The sequence below is a fragment of the Salmo salar genome, chromosome ssa15 (genome assembly GCF_905237065.1).
Source record: "Salmo salar chromosome ssa15, Ssal_v3.1, whole genome shotgun sequence".
NCBI lineage: Eukaryota > Metazoa > Chordata > Actinopteri > Salmoniformes > Salmonidae > Salmo > Salmo salar.
The window spans coordinates 103,881,190-103,905,791 of NC_059456.1; the positions used below are offsets into that span (position 1 = coordinate 103,881,190).

Here is a 24,602-nt window from a genome sequence, read left to right on the forward strand (position 1 = left end):
TTTCAGAAATAGTAATAAATCATTTTATTGAGGGTATTGGCATTTTGGTGAAAAGTGTTGCACAAGCAGAGCTGTTCAGTCTCCCCAACAGGAAAAAATAATACTCTGGAGTGCCATAATAATCAAATGTTTTTAAGACATAAATATACTGTACATAAACTATAATTTACACAAAAGCCATGGGGGGGAAAATATTAGATAAGATAAATCATTTGAACACAAAAAAAAAACTTCCAGTGCATCAAAGAAAGACCAACGGTGCTAGCCTCAGAGGCAGTCGATCCCAAAGACAAACACCTCCGGACACCCACAGTTCCTTCTAACAAAAATGAATAACAAAACCATCGTGACCAACATAAAAAAAAGTCTATGGAAACCATTTAAAACCCAATTAAAGCAACAGTAAAATCCCTTGACGCATTTCTACCACATTTAGTCATCTTAAATTAGGCCTAGTCTTTAGACTATTTACTAACAGTTCACAGCTAAACAACATTTCAGAGCTTCAGTATATAAAGAACACTTGTTCTGAGTTGCACCAAGTAACCACGGACTGCTCTTCGTTGTGGTGAAAGAACAATGTAATTTCATATAGTGTGATCATGAAAAGCACTTTACATTAAGCTATCCTTTAAGGGAGATTATAAAGGGTTTATCAGTAGTTAAGTTAATTACTTGTTATTAGCAATGACATAACTACTCTTAAAAGGCTACCTCAATGTAAAAGTGTTACAAAATAAATTATATACACACAAAAAATAAAACTGGAAAATCGAAATGAACCTCTTGCTTGAAAAAGAAAGATGACAACCCCCACCATCAATTGACACGGTGGGGTGATTTTAAGCCGATATTGCCAAACGGCTTCAGCTCGTCCACCTCCATCGTCCGGGTTCATCCACGCAGCAAATGGGGAGGTCAGAATTTAAAAGGTTTAAGTTGACTCTTTACCGCCAGGCCCGGTTGAGCAGTTTGACCTGTGCCAGACGTTTACTAATCATGGTGGCGAAGAACAGCGCGAACAGAACACTGCTGATCAGGACGTAGTCGTAGTCATCTTTCAGCACGTCGAACTGCTTGGAGGGGTACACTCTGGTTTGGTAGATGTCAAGACCGTACGCAACCACCTGTGTAACAAAACATGTACATTTCCATGTTAAATATTCAGTATTTGATCTGCATTATAGTTGTATCTTCATTTAATCTACATTTGATCTGTATTGTCAGTGTACCGTGTCTTGGAAATGCAGCAGGAAGTCCAGACTTGATACATTGACGATAGTGTAATAGACCAGTGGTTCCCAAAACTATTTTTTGTTGTTTTTTTTTTTTACTCAGGCCCCCCTCTTCCATCATTGGGGAACATCCCGCGCAAAACCTTCAACTTTAAAACAAAATCAAATGGCTTAAAAAAAACCTTGCTAGCTGACAGTAGTCGATCTGGACATGTCTGACAAGTTATAAATAGCTCTCTAAGGTCTGTAAGGTCCGCAATGACTGACATGATAAGTGTTCAATCGAGTACAGTCTTAATTGAATGAACAGAGACAGAATGCAATATGTAATTTTCTTAAATAGTTTGTGGAGTATGGCCTCATCTTCGAGGAACGCTCCCCGGAGCAAGATGCTGATGACAGGCAGCCCTTTGCTGGGCAGCTGGCATCGAAACCCCCTTGTGCGTTCTACTATTAAAACTTTCAAAAGTAAGTTGAAAGCCCGACTGAGTTCCTTAAAAATGAAAAACGCTGTGCCCAGCACACCCAACAGTTTGAGAACCACTGTAGTGGACCATAGACTCACCAGACATGTGGACTCCAGACCAGAGGGGGCAGTGTAGATTCCTTTCATTCTCGCTACGGTCTGATTGTAGTTGATGAACCACTCTGTGCGGATGGGCATCTCTGGGGCATAGGGTATAAGGTTCTCCTCACTGAAAATAAATGATAAACCAATTCTTACTTTCATAGGAACCAATAATTCCTCTCTAAAAAGGTCAGATAGCGTAAACAACAGCGTCCTGTTCAACAGCGCACACAAAACGTTTTGAAACAGAAAATGAGCATTTGTTGATGGACCAGGTATTCCCTCCTTGTTTCAGTTAATTTTCTTCAATTTGGTGCCAAATGAACATGGGGTACGTGTTGTTGGTACTAACCGGCTGTGTTCAGTGACGACCTCTGGTCTCCGTGGATCCAGGAACATCTTGGGGAGAGACAAGATGGCTCCTGATGGTAGCCCCACTTTGAGAAAGAAATATCCAGAGAAAAAAATAAGAGTTACGATACAGATAGATATGGTGCTGAAAGACCCACTCCCCCCTCCATCCATCCACACCTCCATCCATCCATCCATCCATCCATCCATCCATCCATCCATTCACCCATCCACCCCTCCATCCATCCATCCCTCCATCCATTCACCCATCCACCCCTCCATCCATCCATCCACCCCTCCATCCATCCATCCACCCCTCCATCCATCCCTCCATCCATCCCTCCACCCTATACTGACCGAGGAGATGTCTGGAGGTGATGCCCTTCTCAGTGAGCGTAGCCTCCATGGTGGTGATGGGAGAGGGGAAGATGTAGGTCTGCTGTAGGACCTGGGGCAGGTGGGGTCTGTCCAGACTACTGAACACTGTGCTGTTATACAGCTCTGTCCCTTCAAACAGCTCCAGCACACTGAACTCAATACGCCTGGACTTGGTGTTCCAGTACTCATACTGTGGAGAGGGACAGAAAGAAAATTGTGAGGGTTACTCAGTAGCTGAAAGGCAGCAGTTCATTAACCTTTTTTTCACCACAGAAATCATCTTTGGAACATTTGTGACCATAACTACTGCTACTACTGCTGCTGCTGCTACTAATACTGCTCCTAGTACTACTACTACTACAACTACTGCTGCTGCTGCTACTACTACTACTACTACTACTACTACTGCTGCTAGTACTACTACTACTACTACTACTGCTGCTACTACTACTGCTGCTACTACTACTGCTACTACTACTACTGCTACTACTACTACTGCTACTAGTACTACTGCTACTACTGCTGCTCCTAGTACTACTACTGCTACTACTACTACTGCTACTACTGCTGCTGCTACTGCTGCTAGTACTACTACTACTACTGCTGCTGCTACTACTACTGCTCCTAGTACTACTACTACAACTACTGCTACTACAACTACAACTGCTACTGCTGCTACTACTACTACTGCTACTACTACTACTGCTACAACTGCTAGTACTACTACTGCTACGACTACTGCTGCTACTACTACTACTACTACAACTACTGCTCCTAGTACTACTACTACTGCTGCTACTACTACTACTACTACTACTACAACAACTACTGCTCCTAGTACTACTACTACTACTACTGCTGCTACTACTACTACTACTACTACTACTACAACAACTACTGCTCCTAGTACTACTACTACTACTACTGCTGCTACTACTACTACTGCTACTACTGCTCCTAGTACTACTACTACAACTACTTCTGCTGCTACTACTACAACTACAACTGCTAGTACTACTACAACTACTACTACTGCTGCTACTACAACTACTGCTACGACTACTGCTGCTACTACTACTGCTGCTACTACTACTGCTGCTACTACTGCTACTACTACTGCTGCTACTACTGCTGCTACAACTACTACAACTACTACTACTGCTGCTACTACTACAACTACTACTGCTACTACTACTACTGCTCTACAACTACTACAACTGCTACTACTACTGCTGCTACTACTGCTCCTACAACTACTGCTCATAGTACTACTACAACTACTGCTGCTACTACTGCTGCTACTACTACTACTGTTGCTACTACTACTACTACTACCACTACCACTGCAACTACTACTGCTGCTACAACTACTACTGCTACTGCTGCTACTACAACTACTGCTGCTACTACAACTACTAGTGCTACTACTGCAACTACTGCTACGACTACTGCTGCTACTACTACTACTCCTACTACTGCTCCTAGTACTACTACTACTACTACTGCTACTACTGCTCCTAGTACTACAACTACTGCTACAACTGCTAGTACTACTACTGCTGCTACCACTGCTGCTACTACTACTACTACTGTTGCTAATACTACTACTACTACTACTACTACTACCACCACTGTTGCTACTACTACTGTTGCTAATACTACTACTACTACTACTACTACCACCACCGTTGCTACTACTACTACTGCTACTACCACCACTGTTGCTACTACTACTACTGTTGCTACTGCTACTGTTGCTACTGCTACCACTACCACTACTGCTACTGCTACTGCTACTACTACTACTACTACTACTACTGCTACTACTGCTACTACTACTACTACTACTGCTACTACTGCTACTACTACTACTGCTGCTACTGCTGCTACTACTACTGCTACTACTGCTACTACTGCTGCTACTACTACTACTGCTACTGCTACCGCTACCGCTGCCACTGCCACTGCTACTGCTACCACTACTACTACTGCTACCACTACTACTACTACTACTACTACTACTACTACTACTACTACTACTGCTGCTACTCACCACCACCCAGTTCTCAGAATGGACAAAGTGGACGGGCCCCCTGGCCTTCCTCTGGACGGCTTCATGGATGATGCGTCCGGTCACACCATCGACCAAGAACATGCCCACGAAGGCCCGCTCAGGGTGGGCGTCTGTACTCTCTGTCACCACTGCCAGCAGGTTAGGGTTCAGGTACTGTGGTAAAAAGGAAAGAGACTGTTATTCAGGTCTGCACACAATATTACTACTTTATTCATTCCAAAACGTTTGTATTTTGCACTTGTCCCTCGTGAAGTATTAAAATGTTCAACTTTTGTTGCCAGTTTTAAACTTTTAATTTAAAAACTAGTCCAGGACTGGATCTGGGAAACCATCCCTTAATCTCTAATTGTTGAGTGTGGACACTGTAGTTTACTAGTACGTTGAGCTGTCATTACACTACCTTGTAGAGAACACTACGGTCTCCCATCACTCTGCCCTGAGAGTGGACATGCTCGTTGGGTCTCTTCCCATTGACCGCTACTATCTTCTGGACATCAGTAGGTAGGACCACCTCCCAGATCCGCTCTGTGGACAGGTCCTGGATGAACACACATACACACATTTAATGTCACAAACACACACACACACACACACACACACACACACACACACACACACACACACACACACACACACACACACACACACACACACACACACACACGGAATGTCTCTCACATGCCACATTCACGCGACACACACAAACTAATGTTCCATGCTCGCACACAAGCACACACAAGCACACACAAGCACACACACAAGCACACAGTGTTAAGTCACCTTGCGCAGCCTGAATCCAGACAGGTTTCCGTGCTCTGAGCGGATCAGGTAGAAGAAGATCGAGGAGGCCATCTCCTGGAGCTGCTGCAGGACGTTCTTCGTGGAGGGGAAGGCTGTCACCTGGAGGGAGGACAATCATTAAACAAATACAGAATAACATTTGTGCACAATAATCAGCTGTGAGGTTCAGTCAACAATAACAAGTACATTAGAAAAACATTGGTGCAAATCTCTCCCACAATGCAGCAGAATTTTTTTATTTTCCACTATCGTTTCAGCCCCCCCCCCAAGACCTTAAATCAGACAGCCCTAGACTTACCTTGTATTGGTCATCGACCAGCAGCAGGACTTTGGCGTAGTCCTGGTCTATAACAGGTAGTAGTAGTGACTGGAGGATGGGTCGGGGCAGGGCCGGCAGGGCGATGTGACTCTTCCTGCCAAAGATGGGGTTGAACACATGCAGGGAGGCCAGGCCAGTGTCCTGGGGGGGAGGTAGTAATTTTTTTTTGAAAACTAGGAGACATTTCACCCAACATTACATCAAGTCGGAAAAGAGGCAGCCCTGCATAGCTATGTAAACACCTAGGACTTAAATCCTACTGAGATGCTTTGACTATGTATTTTTCATGTTCAAGATCAAACAACTAGGTTAATTTGCCATATGTAATAAATAATTAATAATAACTTATAAAATAACACCCACAGAATGGTGTAGTAAAGACTAGTTTGCAACACGGTGTTGTTCCTACCTTATCCTTGATGAGCAGAGTGCATTGTGGGGGATGGGGGAAGTGAGCGGTGGTCCTCTGGACTATCAGTTTGAAAACTGCATTGGGCTGGACATTCTCCAGGTAGTGCTTCCACAGAATAGAGCCTGACTTGCTGTCGATGCCAAAGAGCTGGAACCAAAACAGAGATGAAAAAGATGAAATCCTTCAGCTAAATAGAGTGGCCTATAAAGTATGACTCAAGACTATTGGCTGAGATGAACGTGCTGTGAAACAACCAAACATTCCAATAGTTTACTCATCGACTGCACACAAAAAAACACAAGACATTCAGAGCATATAGAGTTTGTGTTACTACGATGACTGAAGTGACAACATCCAGCATAGTGATAGGCAAGTAATCCAGTCCTCCAACGGATGTCAAAGCTCAATCAATTTTGTTTCTAATAGCGTAAAACTATACTGAACAAAAATATAAAAACACAACATGGAACAATTTCTAAAGATTTTACTGAGTTACAGTTCATTGAAGGAAATCAGTCAATTGAAATAAATCCATTAGGTCCTAATCTATGGATTTCACATTACTGGGAATATCAATATAAAAACAAAAAGGTAGGGGGCGTGGATCAGAAAACCAGTCAGTATCTGGTGTGACCAACATTTTCCTCATGCAGCGTGAACTCATCTCCTTCGCATAGAGTTGATCAGGCTGTTGATTGTGGCCTGTGGAATGTTGTCCCACTCCTGGGGGCAATGGCTGTACGAAGTTGCTGTAGTACACATCGATCCAGAGCATCCCAAACATGCTCAATGGGTGACATGTCTGGTGAGAATGCAGACAATGGATCCAGGAATTGTTTACAGATCCGCGTGACATGGGGCTGTGCATCATCATGCTGAAACATGAGGTGATGGCGGAGGATGAATGGCACGACAATGGGCCTCAGGATCTCGTCACGCATATCTCTATGCATTGAAATTGCCATTGATAAAATGCAATTGTGTTCGTTGTCCGTAGCTTATGCCTGCCCATACCATAACCCCATCGCCACCATGGGGTATTCTGTTCACAACTCGCCCACACGTGGGTCTGCAGCTGTTTGTCCGGTTGGACATACTGACAAATTCTCTAAAACAACGTTGGAGGCGGCTTATGGTAGATACATGAATATTCAATTTTCGGGCAAAATTTGAGAGAAATAAGCTTTTTGTGCGAATGGAACATTTCTGGGATCTTTTATTTCAGCTCATGAAACATGGGACCAACAATTTACAAGTTGAGTTTATTTTTCTTCAGTGTATTTGGTGGAATGTGCTTTGTGGCTGCCGGAACGGGAAAGTAAAATGTTGTCTTGATGACTACGGTAAATTTGCTTTGACTCTAGTGTTCCATTTGTACATGTGGATTTGTGGGGCACAACAACAACAAATAACGGATGAGCTTTGTAATGTTTCCAAAACAATAAAATGTGTACAGTGCATTCGGAAAGTATTCAGATCCCTTGACTTAAATTGCTTTCCCCCCGGAATCAATCTACACACAATAGAACATAATGACAAAGTAATAACAGGTTAAGACATTTTTGCAAATGTATGAAAAAAAACCCATTTAAACTGAAATATAACATTTACATAAGTATTCAGACCCTTAGTACCTTGGCAGCGATTACAGCCTCAAGTCTTCTTGGGTATGACGCTACAAGCTTGGCACACCTGTATTTGGGAAGTTTCTCTCATTCTTCTCTGCAGATCCTCTCAAGCTCTGTCAGGTTGGATGGGGAGCGTCGCTGCACAGCTATTTTCAGATCTTTCCAGAGATGTTAGATCAGGTTCAAGTCCAGGCTATGGCTGGGTCACTCAAGGACATTCAGAGACTTGTGCTGAAGCCACTCCTACATTGTCTTGGCTGTGTGATTAGGGTCATTGTCCTGTTGGAAGGTGAACCTTCGCCCCAGTCTGGAGGTCCTGAGCGCTCTGGAGCAGGTTTTCATCAAGGACCTCTGTACTTCGCTCCGTTCACCTTTCCCGTGTTCCTGACTAGTCTCCCAGTCCCTTCCGCTGAAAAACATCCCCACAACAGGATGCTGCCATCACCATGTGTCACCATAGGGATGGTGCCAGGTTTCCTCCAAATGTGACACTTGGCATTCAGGCTACAGAGTTCAATCTTGGTTTCATCAGACCAGAGAATCTTGTTTCTCATGGTCTAAGAGTCCTTTAGGTGCCTTTTGGCAAACTCCAAGCGGGCTGCCATGTGGCTTTAACTAAGGAGTGGCTTCCGTCTGGCCACTCTACCATAAAGGTCTAATTGGTGAAGTGCTGCAGAGATGGTTGTCCTTCTGGAAGGTTCTTCCATCTCCACAGAGGAACTCAGGAGCTGTCAGAGTGACCATCGGGTTCTTGGTCACCTCCCTGACCAAGGCCCTTCTCCCCCGCTTGCACAGTTTGGCCGGGTGGCCAGTTCTAGGAAGAGTCTTGGTGGTTCCAAACTTCTTCTATTTAAGAATGATAGAGGCCACTGTGTTCTTGGGGACCTTCATTGCTGCAGAAATGTTTTGGTACCCTTTCCTAGATCTGTGCCTTGACACAATACTGTCTCGGGGCTCTACGGACAATTCGTTCGACCTCATGGCCTGGTTTTGCAAAGCTGCCATCAAGGCAACGAACGGGTGGTTACTTTGAAGAATCTCAAATATATTTTGATTTGTTTAACACTTTTTTGGTTACTACATGATTCCATGTGTGTTATTTCATAGTTTTGATGTCTTCACTATTATTATACAATGTAGAAAATAGTAAAATAAAGGAAAAACCCTTGAATAAGCAGGTGTTTGACAACTTTTGGACTGGTACTGTATCTATAACCAGTTGATATCACAGATTGTATTCCACGATATAACATAACGAGTGGATTTTACAGTTTCCATACACCTAACCAATCTACACCAAATACATTTAAACTCAGTTTTTCACAATTTCTGTCTGAGGTCAGCTTGGATCACCACTTTGTTTTAACAATGTGAAATGTCTGAATAATAGCAGAGAGAGGGATTTATTTCAGCTTTTATTTCTTTCATCACATTCCCAGTCGGTCAGAAGTTTACATGCTACCAAATACTAATTGAGTGTATTGCCTTTAAATTGTTTAACTTGGGTCAAACGGTTCGGGTATGTCACGGCTGTTGTCGGTGAATGAGGACCAATACGCAGCAGGTGCGTGAATGCTCATCTTGATTTTTAATTATCTTCAAAAACGAACATACAAAACACGAACGATCAACAAAAACAGTCTGGTAAGGCACAAGGCGAAACACAGAACAATCACCCACAAATCACACATACAAACACACCCTAATATATGGAACTCTCAATCAAAGGCAGATAGACAACACCTGCCTTCAACTGAGAGTCCCAACCCCAATCAACCAAACATAGAAACACACAACCTAGACTAACCATAGAATACTAAACATAAACCAAAACCCGGAATTACTAAATCAAACACCCTTTACACAAAACACACCACCCCGAACCACATAAAACAAATACCCCTGCCACGCCCTGACCAAACTACAAAACAATTAACCTTATATACTGGCCAGGACGTGACAGTACCCCCCCTTAAAGGTGCTACCCCAGAAGCACCTTAACAAAAAATAATCCCAAGCAACACCAACAAAAAGTCCCCTTTTCTAAAGGGAGGGAAGGGAGGGTGGCTGCCGTCAACGACGGCACTGTGCTACACCCCCCCTCCCCAACCCACCTATTTCTGGAGGTGGCTCTGGCTCCGGCCGTTCCAGGCTGTCGGGCCACTCTGGCATCGCCGGGGGGCAGTCGGGGCAGTCTGGCAATTCGGGACAGTCTGGGCAGTCTGGCAATTCGGGACAGTCTGGGCAGTCCGGCAGTTCAGGGCAGTCTGGCCACTCCGGCAGTTCAGGGCAGTCTGGCCACTCCGGCAGTTCAGGGCAGTCTGGCCACTCCGGCAGTTCAGGGCAGTCTGGCCACTCCGGCAGTTCAGGGCAGTCTGGCCACTCCGGCAGTTCAGGGCAGTCTGGCCACTCCGGCAGTTCAGGGCAGTCTGGCCACTCCGGCAGTTCAGGGCAGTCTGGCCACTCCGGCAGTTCAGGGCAGTCTGGCCACTCCGGCAGTTCAGGGCAGTCTGGCCACTCCGGCAGTTCAGGGCAGTCTGGCCACTCCGGCAGTTCAGGGCAGTCTGGCCACTCCGGCAGTTCAGGGCAGTCTGGCCACTCCGGCAGTTCAGGGCAGTCTGGCCACTCCGGCAGTTCAGGGCAGTCTGGCCACTCCGGCAGTTCAGGGCAGTCTGGCCACTCCGGCAGTTCAGGGCAGTCTGGCCACTCCGGCAGTTCAGCGCAGTCTGGCCACTCCGGCAGTTCAGCGCAGTCTGGCCACTCCGGCAGTTCAGCGCAGTCTGGCCACTCCGGCAGTTCAGCGCAGTCTGGCCACTCCGGCAGTTCAGCGCAGTCTGGCCACTCCGGCAGTTCAGCGCAGTCTGGCCACTCCGGCAGTTCAGCGCAGTCTGACCTCTCTGGCGACTGTTGACTGGCGGGCAGCTCTGACGACTGTTGACTGGCGGGCAGCTCTGACGATGACTGTTGACTGGCGGGCAGCTCTGACGATGACTGTTGACTGGCGGGCAGCTCTGACGATGACTGTTGACTGGCGGGCAGCTCTGACGATGACTGTTGACTGGCGGGCAGCTCTGACGATGACTGTTGACTGGCGGGCAGCTCTGACGATGACTGTTGACTGGCGGGCAGCTCTGACGATGACTGTTGACTGGCGGGCAGCTCTGATGATGACTGTTGACTGGCGGGCAGCTCTGATGAAGACTGTTGACTGGCGGGCAGCTCTGATGAAGACTGTTGACTGGCGGGCAGCTCTGATGAAGACTGTTGACTGGCGAGGCTGGATTGACGCACTTGTAGCCTGGTGCGTGGTGCTGGTACTGGGCTTACCAGATTATGTACACGCACCTCCAGGCTAGTGCGGGGAGCGGGAACAGGACGAGTCGGACTGGGTTGACGCACTTCCGGGTCCGCACGAGAGACAGGAGCTGGAAACCCAGGGCTATGGAGGCGCACAGCCGGTCTAGATCTTACCTCCTGCACAACCCGCCTTGGCTGGATGGAACTAGTAGCCCTGTACGAGCGGGGTGCTCGTACAGGGCAGACTGGGCTGTGCAGGGGCCTGATGGTAGCCGTGCGTAGAGCGGGAGTTGGGTAGCCTGGTCCTCGGAGGCGTACCGGCGACCAGATGCGCTGCGCAGGCATCCTCCTACCAGGCTGGATGCCCGCTCTAGCACGGCACCTGCGAGGGGCTGGAATAACGCGCACCGGACTGTGCGTGCGTATGGGTGAGATAGTGCGCTCCTCAGCGAAACATAGCGCTCTCCACCCCATACGCTCCTCCATATAACCACGAGTAGCTGGCTTCCGGCTCTTCTTACGCCTAGCCAAACTACCCGTGTGCCCCCCCAAAATTTTCTTGGGGGTGCCTCTCGTGCTTCTCCTTCAGCGCGTACTTGGCCTCGTACCACCGCCTCTCTGCCTTGGCTGCCTCAATTTCCCCCTGCGGGCGTCGATAATCCCCAGCCTGATGCCAGGGTCCGGCCCCGTCCAGAACTTCTTCCCAAGTCCACTTCTCCCGCCAGTCCAACTCGAACTCCGTCTGCTCCTTCCTCTGCTGCTTGGTCCTTTGGTGGTGGGTGATTCTGTCACGGCTGTTGTCGGTGAATGAGGACCAATACGCAGCAGGTGCGTGAATGCTCATCTTGATTTTTAATTAATCTCAAAAATGAACATACAAAATAACAAAACACGAACGATCAACAAAAACAGTCTGGTAAGGCACAAGGCGAAACACAGAACAATCACCCACAAATCACACACACAAACACACCCTAATATATGGAACTCTCAATCAAAGGCAGATAGACAACACCTGCCTTCAACTGAGAGTCCCAACCCCAATCAACCAAACATAGAAACACACAACCTAGACTAACCATAGAATACTAAACATAAACCAAAACCCGGAATTACTAAATCAAACACCCTTTACACAAAACACACCACCCCGAACCACATAAAACAAATACCCCCTGCCACGCCCTGACCAAACTACAAAACAATTAACCTTATATACTGGCCAGGACGTGACAGGGTAGCCTTCCACAAGCTTCCCACAATAAGTTGGGTGAATTTTGGCCCATTCCTCCTGACAGAGCTGGTGTAACTGAGTCAGGTTTGTAGGCCTCCTTGCTCACACACACTTTTTCTGTTCTACCCATAAATGTTCTATGGGATTGAGGTCAGGGCTTTGTGATGGCCACTCCAATACCTTGACTTTGTCGTCCTTAAGCCATTTTGCCACAACTTTGGAAGTATGCTTGGGGTCATTGTCCATTTGGAAGACCCATTTGCGACCAAGCTTTAACTTCCTGACTGATGTCTTGAGATGTTGCTTCAATATAGCCACAATTTCCCTTCTTCATGATGCCATCTATTTTATGAAGTGCACCAGTCCCTCCCGCAGCAAAGCACCCCCACAACATGATGCTGCCACCCCCGTGCTTCACGGTTGGGATGGTGTTTTTCGGCTTGCAAGCATCCCCATTTTTCCACCAAACATAACGATGGTCATTATGGCCAAACAGTTCTATTTTTGTTTCATCAGACCAGAGGACATTTCTCCAAAAAGTACGATCTTTGTCCCCATGTGCAGTTGCAAACTGTAGTCTGGCTTTTTTATGGTGGTTTTGGAGCAGTGGCTTCTTCCTTGCTGAGCGGCCTTTCAGGTTATGTCGATATAGGAATCGTTTTACTGTGGATGTAGATAGTTTTGTACCTGTTTCCTCCAGCATCTTCACAAGGTCCTTTTCGCACCAAAGTACGTTCATCTCTAGGAGACAGTAAATAAAGGTGAAATAAAAAGACAGTAGATCCCATCACTACCAATGATGGTGCTGAGGTCGACAGACAGTAGATCCCATCTAGCCCAATGTTGGTGCGGAGGTCGACAGACAGTAGATCCCATCTAGCCCAATGTTGGTGCGGAGGTCGACAGACAGTAGATCCCATCTAGCCCAATGTTGGTGCTGAGGTCGACAGGCAGTAGATCCCATCTAGCCCAATGTTGGTGCAGAGGTCGACAGACAGTAGATCCCATCTAGCACAATGTTGGTGCTGAGGTCGACAGGCAGTAGATCCCATCTAGCCCAATGTTGGTGCAGAGGTCGACAGACAGTAGATCCCTTCACTACCAATGTTGGTGCTGAGGTCGACAGACAGTAGATCCCATCTAGCCCAATGTTGGTGCAGAGGTCGACAGACAGTAGATCCCATCTAGCCCAATGTTGGTGCTGAGGTCGACAGACAGTAGATCCCATCTAGCCCAATGTTGGTGCTGAGGGCGACAGGCAGTAGATCCCATCTAGCAGATGAACTAGTTTCTTATTTTCTTCTATACATGTTTTTAACCAGGTAGTTTCTCACCTTCTGCCATCCACACACACACACACACACACACACACACACACACACACACACACACACACACACACACACACACACACACACACACACACACACACACACACACTCTCTCTCTCCGGCTCACCTTCCCCGAGGCCGTGACCATCACCATCATCTTCTGCAGGTTGAACTCATCCCTGGACAACGTTTCTATGGTGACCTCGTTCTTAACCTGGCTGCGGGGTTTACGGGCTTCGTAGAACAGTTTCCACAGGTGTGCCAGCCACACCTGGAGCAGAGTCACCTGGGATGACAGACGCTTCAGGACCATGGGGAACAACCCGTCTGAGGTGCGGGAGGGGAGGGAGACAGACATGTTGGCATCTACAGTTCCAGTCAGATCTTATTTCTTTACATTCAAATCCATTATTGTTAGGAAGTGATGTGTTTCACAACAGCAGGCTGGATTCCTTCTACAGGGACACTAAAAATACCCCAACGATGAGAACAAACTAATCTACGACGAAATACAAAATGACAGACTACAAGAAACAACCAGCAACAAAAGCATGAAACTTTATCAGAGCAATTTGCTACTGATCTTACAAAATACAACACCTTCAACGTAGGACAACAGATAGGACGGAAAGCTCATAGCGTTACCTTGAATGGCTGGATCCAAGCGGAGCAGTGAGAAAACCAAAAGAGAGCGAGACATGAAGACATGAAGCCAACGGCGGATTATAATACTTTCAGGAGTATTAACTTAAGACATGGTCAAGTAACATACTTCCATAAAGCAAATACAAAAAGAGATAAAACACATTAAAAAGTGAAATACTTAGAAGTAAAACATTTTTTTTTTTTAAATACATTTTAAGTAAATGTTAAACTTGAATAGATAGATCTGAAGGGAATGACTAGGCATTGAGGGTATTTTTTTGAGACAACTCCTTTCTTTTGTGTCATCCTCATTATTTATGCACGGTTGTCTTCTTTGCTATGCATTGTTTTTAAAATGATCAAATGAATCGTGTTAGCCAGGATCTTTGATGTTCTTTACCAGCTTTCTTGCCAAACTCCCCCTCCAGCTCCGCCTGGGTCCCAGTGAGTGGCAGGTCCACCATCTCCATGGTAACAACATCAGCTAGGGCCTCCTCTCTGGTCCATACCACACGTCCTGGAATCACAGGTGTTGGTTAGAAGCCTCGTCTAGTGTGCGTGTGTGTGTGTGTTCCAGTGTGTGTGTGAGCGTTCCAGTGTGTGTGTGTGTGTGTGTGAGCGTTCCAGTGTGTGTGTGAACGTTCCAGTGTGTGTGTGTGCGTGTGTGTGAACGTTCCAGTGTGTGTGTGTGCGTGTGTGTGAACGTTCTTGTGTGTGTGTGTGTACCAGCGTGTGTGTGTGTGTGTGTGTGTGTGTGTGTACCTGGCTGCTGTATAAAGGTCAGAGCATGGTCCTGTGTCTGTACTAGGACCCTGTAGCCCACAGAGTCGTCCTTCTTCAGGAAGGCATGGACGTACAGCTGGGGAGGAAAAAACATCAGACTGTTACAGACCTCATTTAACACCCGACTTCCTGAACCAAAAAATAACACAGTCTTTAAGCACACCCATGATTGATTTCCCTCCAACACCTCTACACAGGTATATTCCAACAGGTGTTGGGTTGGCCCGGTGGGGCTCATGCCAGACTACTCTATACCAGGGACTTTGTCAACTTTGATGAGGGTCGGGGCCACAGACCTCATCATGAGGAGCCGCAGTGGCTCGTGGGTCTACGTACCCACATCCGTACATACCCCCCCTTCCCCTTCCCCCCCCGTCTTGACAGTGGAGAGACATTTTGTACGTTTTAGAGTACATTTTTGTGAAATTAGACTCATTTTACCATGCGGCGGAGAGAAATATTGGCATGTTTTTAATATGATATCTGAGTGAGACTAACAAAATCAATGGGGGCCCCCTGGCTGGTAATTCAACCATGATAAGTTTAGATAGCTGGCCGTTAGACAAACTTGACAATTCCCCCCCCCCCCCAAAAAAAACATGCTGATAATATCAGGTTAATTGGGCTAATTGACTGACATAAGAGAAAAACATGCTGACGCACAACCACATGTTGAAATTGCACCTTGTTTATTCTATCTACTATTCTACCTAGCAACAGTAAGTTGAGACCCCGACTGAGTAAATTGATCAGAGGGCCTTCAAAAAAAAGATGGGCCGTGGGTCGCCCATCCCAGCTCTATAATCAATACCAGGGACGGGGGCAATTGGCTGCCCCCCTTCTGTAAGCCCGCAGATAAATTCCAAAAAACCCTCAAAAAAATAATAAAAAAACAAAAATCTCCGCTGTCAAGACGGGTGGCCGCTAAAATGTTTTTCTTGCAAGTTGGGAGTACGGATGTGGGTACACAGACGAGTGAGCCACTGCGGCCCCCCCATGACGAATTCAGATTTTTTTTGTGCCCCCCCCATCAAAGTTTCCAATCCCTACTCTATACTCCATCATAGTTCTCATCATACATACATCTGTAGCAACACTCACCTTGTGTGGTTTCCCACCGTTCAGGTCCAGAGGAAAGATGACAGTGGTATCCAACAACCTAACACCAGAATCAGCGCTGAACAGATTGATAGCACAAGCCTGGAGTAGGAACAGAGAGGAAGATTTAAAAATAAAATTAAAAATGGGTTACCTACTTCAGTATAACTAACTACACACTATACGACCACATGCATGATGCGAAACTTTAGATTTGAGGTCATTCTGAGACATCTTAAAAATAACCGTTGTCGACTTTTTTGGGTTTTTGTCGACGACTCACGGTTTCGTTTTTGGGAGTCATGACGGCAGCAACAGTCTTCTCCCCTGTGGTGGCAAACGAGACCAAGAACGCCTAGAAACATGGACATTCTCCAGTCAGTCAGTCAGCCAGTCACAGAACTCATTCAGCTCCATTGATCGCCCAACTAACAACATTTGAGGTCAAATCTTGTTCAGGTTTAAATGGATTTTTAAAAATAATAATAATATATGCCACTTAGCAGAATCACTATCCAGAGAGATGTGTAGTAAAGGAAACAAATAAGTGGCAATAATAATAATAATAATTGCCTGTCTGGGATAAATGAAGTTTATTAAATGAATGAATGGTGATTCTGTACCGGCTGGAAGTCTCTGAGTGGGGCGATGGTGTATCCATCAGCATTGAGCTGCAGCAGGACGTGGTGGTCTGGTCCGAGCTGGAGAAAGAACTCTGAGATGGGGGAGCGATCAGGGTGGGGCTGGCTGGACACCAGGACGGGCTGGAAGCCTGGGGACACCTCTAGATCCAGAGACTAGGGGGGGAGGGAGTAGAGAGAAGCGGGGGGGGGGGTGTTTTGTAGATGGTTTAATCGAAAGCTACAATATATAGCCTGTTACACACCAACATGTCCAGCTAGCTGGGACTATGAAGACTGAAGACTTTGTTTACACTTCAGAGCTTCAAGTCATGGTTGAGCAAGAGTTACCTGTAGTGGGATCTGGTTGAACTGCGGTGTCTCCTCAGCCTGTATCGGGAGGGTGTAGAGAGCGAGAGTGGCGGGGTCCACACACACCAGCATCCCTTGACCAACCACCACACAGCTGGACTCAACACTGGACAACCACGGAGCTTCAACTGACCTCTGAGGACCATAACAGACATCACAACCAACAGGGTTAGAGATATGTGTATCGTAGAATTAAACAGAACACTCCATTATATTGTACTGTAGAATTAAACAGAACACTCCATTATATTGTAGAATTAAACAGAACACTCCATTATATTATATTGTAGAATTAAACAGAACACTCCATTATATTATATTGTAGAATTAAACAGAACACTCCATTATATTATATTGTAGAATTAAACAGAACACTCCATTGTATTATAGAATTAAACAGAACACTCCATTATATTGTACTGTAGAATTAAACAGAACACTCCATTATATTACATTATATTATAGAATTAAACAGAACACTCCATTATATTACATTATATTATAGAATTAAACAGAACACTCCATTACATTATATTATAGAATTAAACAGAACACTCCATTATATTATATTATAGAATTAAACAGAACACTCCATTATATTATAGAATTAAACAGAACACTCCATTATATTATAGAATTAAACAGAACACTCCATTATATTATATTATAGAATTAAACAGAACACTCCATTATATTATAGAATTAAACAGAACACTCCATTATATTATATTATAGAATTAAACAGAACACTCCATTATATTATATTATAGAATTAAACAGAACACTCCATTATATTATATTATAGAATTAAACAGAACACTCCATTATATTGTATTGTAGAATTAAACAGAACACTCCATTATATTATAGAATTAAACAGAACACTCCATTATATTATAGAATTAAACAGAACACTCCATTATATTATATTATAGAATTAAACAGAACACTCCATTATATTACATTATATTATAGAATTAAACAGAACACTCCATTATATTGTATTGTAGAATTAAACAGAACACTCCATTATATTATATTGTAGAATTAAACAGAACACTCCATTATATTATATTGTAGAATTAAACTGACCACTCCATTATATTATATTGTAGAATTAAACAGACCACTCCATTGTATTATAGAATTAAACAGAACACTCCATTATATTATAGAATTAAACAGAACACGCCATTATATTATAGAATTAAACAGAACACTCCATTATATTGTATTGTAGAATTAAACAGAACACTCCATTATATTGTATTGTAGAATTACACAGAACACTCCATTATATTATAGAATTAAACAGAACACTCCATTATATTATAGAATTAAACAGAACACTCCATTATATTATATTATAGAATTAAACAGAACACTCCATTATATTACATTATATTATAGAATTAAACAGAACACTCCATTATATTGTATTGTAGAATTAAACAGAACACTCCATTATATTATATTGTAGAATTAAACAGAACACTCCATTATATTATATTGTAGAATTAAACTGACCACTCCATTATATTATATTGTAGAATTAAACAGACCACTCCATTGTATTATAGAATTAAACAGAACACTCCATTATATTATAGAATTAAACAGACCACTCCATTATATTATAGAATTAAACAGAACACTCCATTATATTATATTATAGAATTAAACAGAACACTCCATTATATTATATTATAGAATTAAACAGAACACTCCATTATATTATATTATAGAATTAAACAGAACGCTCCATTATATTGTATTATAGAATTAAACAGAACACTCCATTATATTATAGAATTAAACAGAACACTCCATTATATTGTATTGTAGAATTAAACAGAACACTCCATTATACTGTATTGTTTGTGTAGTGTCACAAGGTGAAAGACATAATTTGTTGTGATTGTTAATTATGTATTTAATAGTTAAATGCATAGAATTTGCCAAATGTAATTTCTTTGTTTTGTGTTTGGTTCACACTAGAGTTTAATGTTGGGCAACTGGGTTACAGAGATTTACCAACCAAACCCACTCCATTTTCCCGGGATAAATAATTGCGAGAAACCGTTAAAACTATAATAAATTATTTATTTATATGAAGAGCGTGATGTGAAAAACATCCCCAGACCATTATTCTTCCTCCACCAAACTTTACAGTTGGCACTATGCATTGGGGCAGGTAGCGTTCTCCTGGCATCCGCCAAACCCAGATTCATCCGACGGACTGCCAGATAGTGAAACGGGATTCATCACTCCAGAGAACACGTTTCCACTGCTCCAGAGTCCAATGGTGGTGAGCTTTACACCGATCCAGCCGACGCTTGGCAGTGCGCATGGTGATCTTAGGCTGTGTGCAGCTGCTCGGCCATGGAAACCCATTTCATAAAGCTCCCGACAAACAGTTCTTGTGCTGACGTTTCTTCCAGAGGCAGTTTGGAACTCGGTAGCGAGTGCTACACACTTCAGCAGTCCCGTTCTGTGAGCTTCTGTAGCCTACCACTTCGTGGCTGAGCCGTTGTTGCTCCTGGACTTTTCTATTTCACAACAACAGCACTTACAGTTGACCAGGGCAGCTCTAGCAGGGCAGAAATTTGACAAACTGACTTGTTGGAGTAAGTAAGGCTAATCTACTGCCAATGTTTGTCTATGGAGATTGCATGGCAGTGTGCTCGATTTTATACACCTGTCAGCAATGGATATGGCTGAAATAGCCAAATCCACTAATTTGAAGGGGTGTCCACATACGTTTGATTATATAGTGTATTAAACCTTAGTGCACATACTTAATGAAATGGTGTCTGTCCTCTGTACGTCTCTACACCATAGAGCAGTGGGGACTTTTGGGGGGGAAAAAAAACTGAAGAGTACAGATTATTGTAATTATATATATATATATATATATATATAACACACAAACGTTCTTGAGAAAGATAATAAATTAGTATTTATTGTTTCTCTTCATTTTGATGAGAGGCTAAACACCAATTTATGTATGAAACAGAAATAAACATTTGTCACCAGAATGTCTGTTGACCCAATTGTTTTCTACAGAAATTTGGGCGACCCCAGCCAACACCAAATCAAAATGACAGAACCTTAAACATCCAATTTTTTTAATTTTTTTTTTAGCATCGACAAACATTCAAATTCATTACATTTTCCTCTCATCAAAATTAAAAGAAACAATAAATACTAATTCATTATCTTTCTCAAGGTTTGTGTGTCATATATAATTACAATAATCTGTACTCCTCATCCCCCCCGCCCCAAAAAGTCCCCACTGCTCTATGGTGTAGACCGTACAGAGGACAGACACACACACACACACACACACACACACACACACACACACTAGAGTTGCTGATGTGAAAAACACCATTTAAAATTATTTCAATAATTCAGAAGCAGCACCCAGTCTAGCGTTGTCAGACAAAACAAGTATCGAAACAGACATGTGTAACTGTTATGATACGATTATGATCCGAGTCATTTTTATTGTTATCTGTGATCGTGGAAATATTTGTATTTTTGGGGTGCCAGTGCATCATTCAATCAATTGTGAGGCATTAAGTGGTCTAAATAACTGAACTGGCTAGTTCGCTTGTCTGTAGAGAGAAGAGCAGGGCTGGACGTTGATCCTGATGCTCTGATTGGATAGAGAAAAGCTGTATTTCTCTGTCCACGACGCTTCAGAATTCCACCCGATCACTTTCACTTCTCCGTTTGGTTCTGATCATTCAGCCTGCTACTATGATAAGTCACATGGTGAGGATTGACCCAGACACACACAGCCCTGATCCCAGACAACCTCAAAACAGCTGTGACAGATATGGAGTTATACTTTTATATAACATGACATTTGATGAGGAGATGTCACAGAGTTCTAGTTACCTGCTTGATGATCTCTCCATCCTCTAGGCTATAGGCTATGATAGTGAGGTGAGAGTTAGGAACCAATCCCAAAACATAGACCTCCTCTTCTCCCCCAGAGTGCACTGCCTGGTACTGGACCGTATCACTGTGGGCAAAAACATACTTACGAATGTAGCACCTAAATGCTGAAGACCTGGACTCAAAGGAGCATTTTAAATCTTTCAGATACTTTGTACATTTGTTTGTTTGAGCCTTTCTGGAGCACCAGATGGGCTTGCACTTTTGGGACTATTTTTATTGTTTCCATTGCATCAGCTAAAGTATCTGAAAGAAAACAGATACTGTTCGAACCCAGGTATGAGTACCAGTGTCCTACTGTACCCTACCTGTCAGGCAGGTTTTCCACCCATTTCTGGTGTCCATTGGTGAGGTAGTGGAGAGAGATCACAGCTTTCTTAAGCACCGCCACATGCTTTACTGTGTCCTGTATGGCCACAAAACAAGCAGCCTGGAAGCTGAAATAGAGAGAGACATTATGAGCAGTTAGTCATCTGGCAAAATATCTAAAATCATTGTCCATTTCTATTGAGTATCTCTCAGTAAAATGGGGAACCGGTCATCTGCACACAGGGACAACCACACGCACCTGCCAGTATCCAGCACGGCCTCCCAGTTCAGCCCGCCCATGTTTGTGTCCCAGGAACGGAGCAAACGACCATCTCCGACCACCATCAGAGCATCTAGAGAAGACGTAAAGAACAGCCATTCAAATATCCACTGTCAAAGATGAAGGCAGAATCTTAAAATGAACATAGGCAAAAATAAAGCCAATGTAATTGACTCTGTACAACACAGTTATGTTGACTAAGCCAAGTAACTAGGCAGTCTACAATGAACTTAAAAAAAGGCTATCGTCACCTTGTCCATGCAGCAGAAGTATATCTATGGTTCCCTCTGGTCCCGCCTTGTCAACATGTCTCCAAACTGTGAAGTAGGAATGAAAAATAATTAACTCTATGGAAGATATTCAACAACAATTATTTTATTTATTTTTTGTCACAGATTTCAGACTAAAAGAGAAAAGCTAGAAACATATTTTGTATTGTAATATGAATGACAAAATACGCACAGAGATCTCCAGTCCTGGAGTTGAAAGAGGCAAAGATATTCTTGTCGGTGGCGAGAAACAGCTTTTTTGATGACTGCGAATGCGAGTCAAAGTGGGCAAAGAGAGTCTTCCCCACATACTGCTGTCTCCTGGAAATAGGAAAGAGAATATTTCACAGTCAAGACTAGCAGCCCACAGAGAAATTCTAGTCTTCTGTTTAAATATAGCTAGATATTTTTTTAATTTAGCTAATCAATCACCGATGTACATTTATCTTCTTCGTTACTGCTGCGTTTTGAGACTCAGTATCATATCTGTGGCAAAGACACCTGTCACAAGGAGCAGATGGGAGATGGGTCTTCTTCCCGCATGGATACTTGACCCCCAGTAAAGAAGAGGCAGCAATCCAATAAGATATTTACATTCGTGAGTGATTGGCTATATATTCCAACAAGCGACTGTCAATACAGGTGCAGACATGAAAAGGATACCTATTGACTTAACCCGACCCCAGAGACTTACTTACTGTCTTTTCGCCATGATCTATCATATTGGATGCTGTCAATGGTTAGCACATAGCATTAGCTTACGTTAGCTAAGCTGCATAGCGGAATCAATGGGCATTCTCAATCAACAGCTACATACCAATCAAATTTACCAACTTGATCTTCGAAGACAGCTTCACTCATGACAAATAAAGAAAAGAAGATTACAAATAGAAACGTTGGCTTAGACATTTTAGCAGATGGCTTCATAGAAAGATAACGACCCATGTACTAATCACTTCCGGGGTCGATGTTCTTCTTTTCTTTTGATTGGCGGTTTGTAAACTAATACATAAGGTGTATTACCGCCACCTACCGAGCTGGAGTGTGACACACACACACACACACACACACACACACACACACACACACACACACACACACACACAGGTGCTAAAACACACAGGGACACACACAGACACACAAACACACACACAGATGCCGAGAAAGAAGGAATTATAAATCTCCATTCATGCTCTCACTTCCACAAGCCCTGACTGCCATCTGTGAGCCTGTAGAAACACAACCATAGACTATAGAAACACAACCGTAGACTATAGAAACACAACCGTAGACTATAGAAACACAACCGTAGACTGTAGAAACACATGTTATGAGGCTATACAGGACTGACCATCCCTGATATCAACATTATAGTTTTAACCATGTTATGAGGCTATACAGGACTGACCATCCATGATATCAACATTATAGTTTTAACCATGTTATGAAGCTATACAGGACTGACCATCCATGATATCAACATTATAGTTTTAACCATGTTATGAGGCTATACAGGACTGACCATCCATGATATCAACATTATAGTTTTAACCATGTTATGAAGCTATACAGGACTGACCATCCATTATATCAACATTATAGTTTTAACCATGTTATGAAGCTATACAGGACTGACCATCCATGATATCAACATTATAGTTTTAACCATGTTATGAGGCTATACAGGACTGACCATCCATGATATCAACATTATAGTTTTAACCATGTTATGAGGCTATACAGGACTGACCATCCATGATATCAACATTATAGTTTTAACCATGTTATGAGGCTATACAGGACTGACCATCCATGATATCAACATTATAGTTTTAACCATGTTATGAAGCTATACAGGACTGACCATCCATGATATCAACATTATAGTTTTAACCATGTTATGAGGCTATACAGGACTGACCATCCATGATATCAACATTATAGTTTTAACCATGTTATGAGGCTATACAGGACTGACCATCCATGATATCAACATTATAGTTTTAACCATGTTATGAGGCTATACAGGACTGACCATCCATGATATCAACATTATAGTTTTAACCATGTTATGAGGCTATACAGGACTGACCATCCATGATATCAACATTATAGTTTTAACCATGTTATGAGGCTATACAGGACTGACCATCCATGATATCAACATTATAGTTTTAACCATGTTATGAGGCTATACAGGACTGACCATCCATGATATCAACATTATAGTTTTAACCATGTTATGAGGCTATACAGGACTGACCATCCATGATATCAACATTATAGTTTTAACCATGTTATGAGGCTATACAGGACTGACCATCCATGATATCAACATTATAGTTTTAACCATGTTATGAAGCTATACAGGACTGACCATCCATGATATCAACATTATAGTTTTAACCATGTTATGAGGCTATACAGGACTGACCATCCATGATATCAACATTATAGTTTTAACCATGTTATGAGGCTATACAGGACTGACCATCCATGATATCAACATTATAGTTTTAACCATGTTATGAGGCTATACAGGACTGACCATCCATGATATCAACATTATAGTTTTAACCATGTTATGAGGCTATACAGGACTGACCATCCATGATATCAACATTATAGTTTT

General features: G+C 43.3%; 1 protein-coding gene across 3 annotated transcripts in view; it reads right to left on the reverse strand.

Moving 5' to 3' along the window:
• Positions 1-24,602, reverse strand: part of k0090 (K0090 protein) — a 26,354-nt gene continuing 1,752 nt past the window's right edge. The window contains exons 1-23 of one of the 3 annotated variants that reach the window (XM_014147483.2): positions 22,788-22,963; positions 22,164-22,291; positions 21,953-22,018; positions 21,681-21,774; positions 21,421-21,549; positions 21,053-21,179; positions 17,126-17,281; positions 16,778-16,951; positions 16,438-16,509; positions 16,158-16,256; positions 15,036-15,132; positions 14,674-14,790; positions 14,274-14,282; positions 13,756-13,955; positions 6,136-6,285; positions 5,706-5,867; positions 5,387-5,506; positions 5,007-5,144; positions 4,586-4,759; positions 2,512-2,722; positions 2,156-2,240; positions 1,801-1,930; positions 10-1,127 (exon numbers count right to left, since the gene is read on the reverse strand). In XM_014147483.2, coding sequence (XP_014002958.1) covers positions 948-1,127; positions 1,801-1,930; positions 2,156-2,240; positions 2,512-2,722; positions 4,586-4,759; positions 5,007-5,144; positions 5,387-5,506; positions 5,706-5,867; positions 6,136-6,285; positions 13,756-13,955; positions 14,274-14,282; positions 14,674-14,790; positions 15,036-15,132; positions 16,158-16,256; positions 16,438-16,509; positions 16,778-16,951; positions 17,126-17,281; positions 21,053-21,179; positions 21,421-21,549; positions 21,681-21,774; positions 21,953-22,018; positions 22,164-22,291; positions 22,788-22,915 — 2,946 coding nt within the window. In that variant the 5' untranslated portion in view covers positions 22,916-22,963 and the 3' untranslated portion in view covers positions 10-947. Of the gene's footprint in view, positions 1,128-1,800; positions 1,931-2,155; positions 2,241-2,511; positions 2,723-4,585; positions 4,760-5,006; positions 5,145-5,386; positions 5,507-5,705; positions 5,868-6,135; positions 6,286-13,755; positions 13,956-14,273; positions 14,283-14,673; positions 14,791-15,035; positions 15,133-16,157; positions 16,257-16,437; positions 16,510-16,777; positions 16,952-17,125; positions 17,282-21,052; positions 21,180-21,420; positions 21,550-21,680; positions 21,775-21,952; positions 22,019-22,163; positions 22,292-22,787; positions 22,964-24,602 lie in introns of those variants that run through there. The other 2 variants (NM_001139872.1, XM_014147484.2) reach the window with 2 other exon arrangements.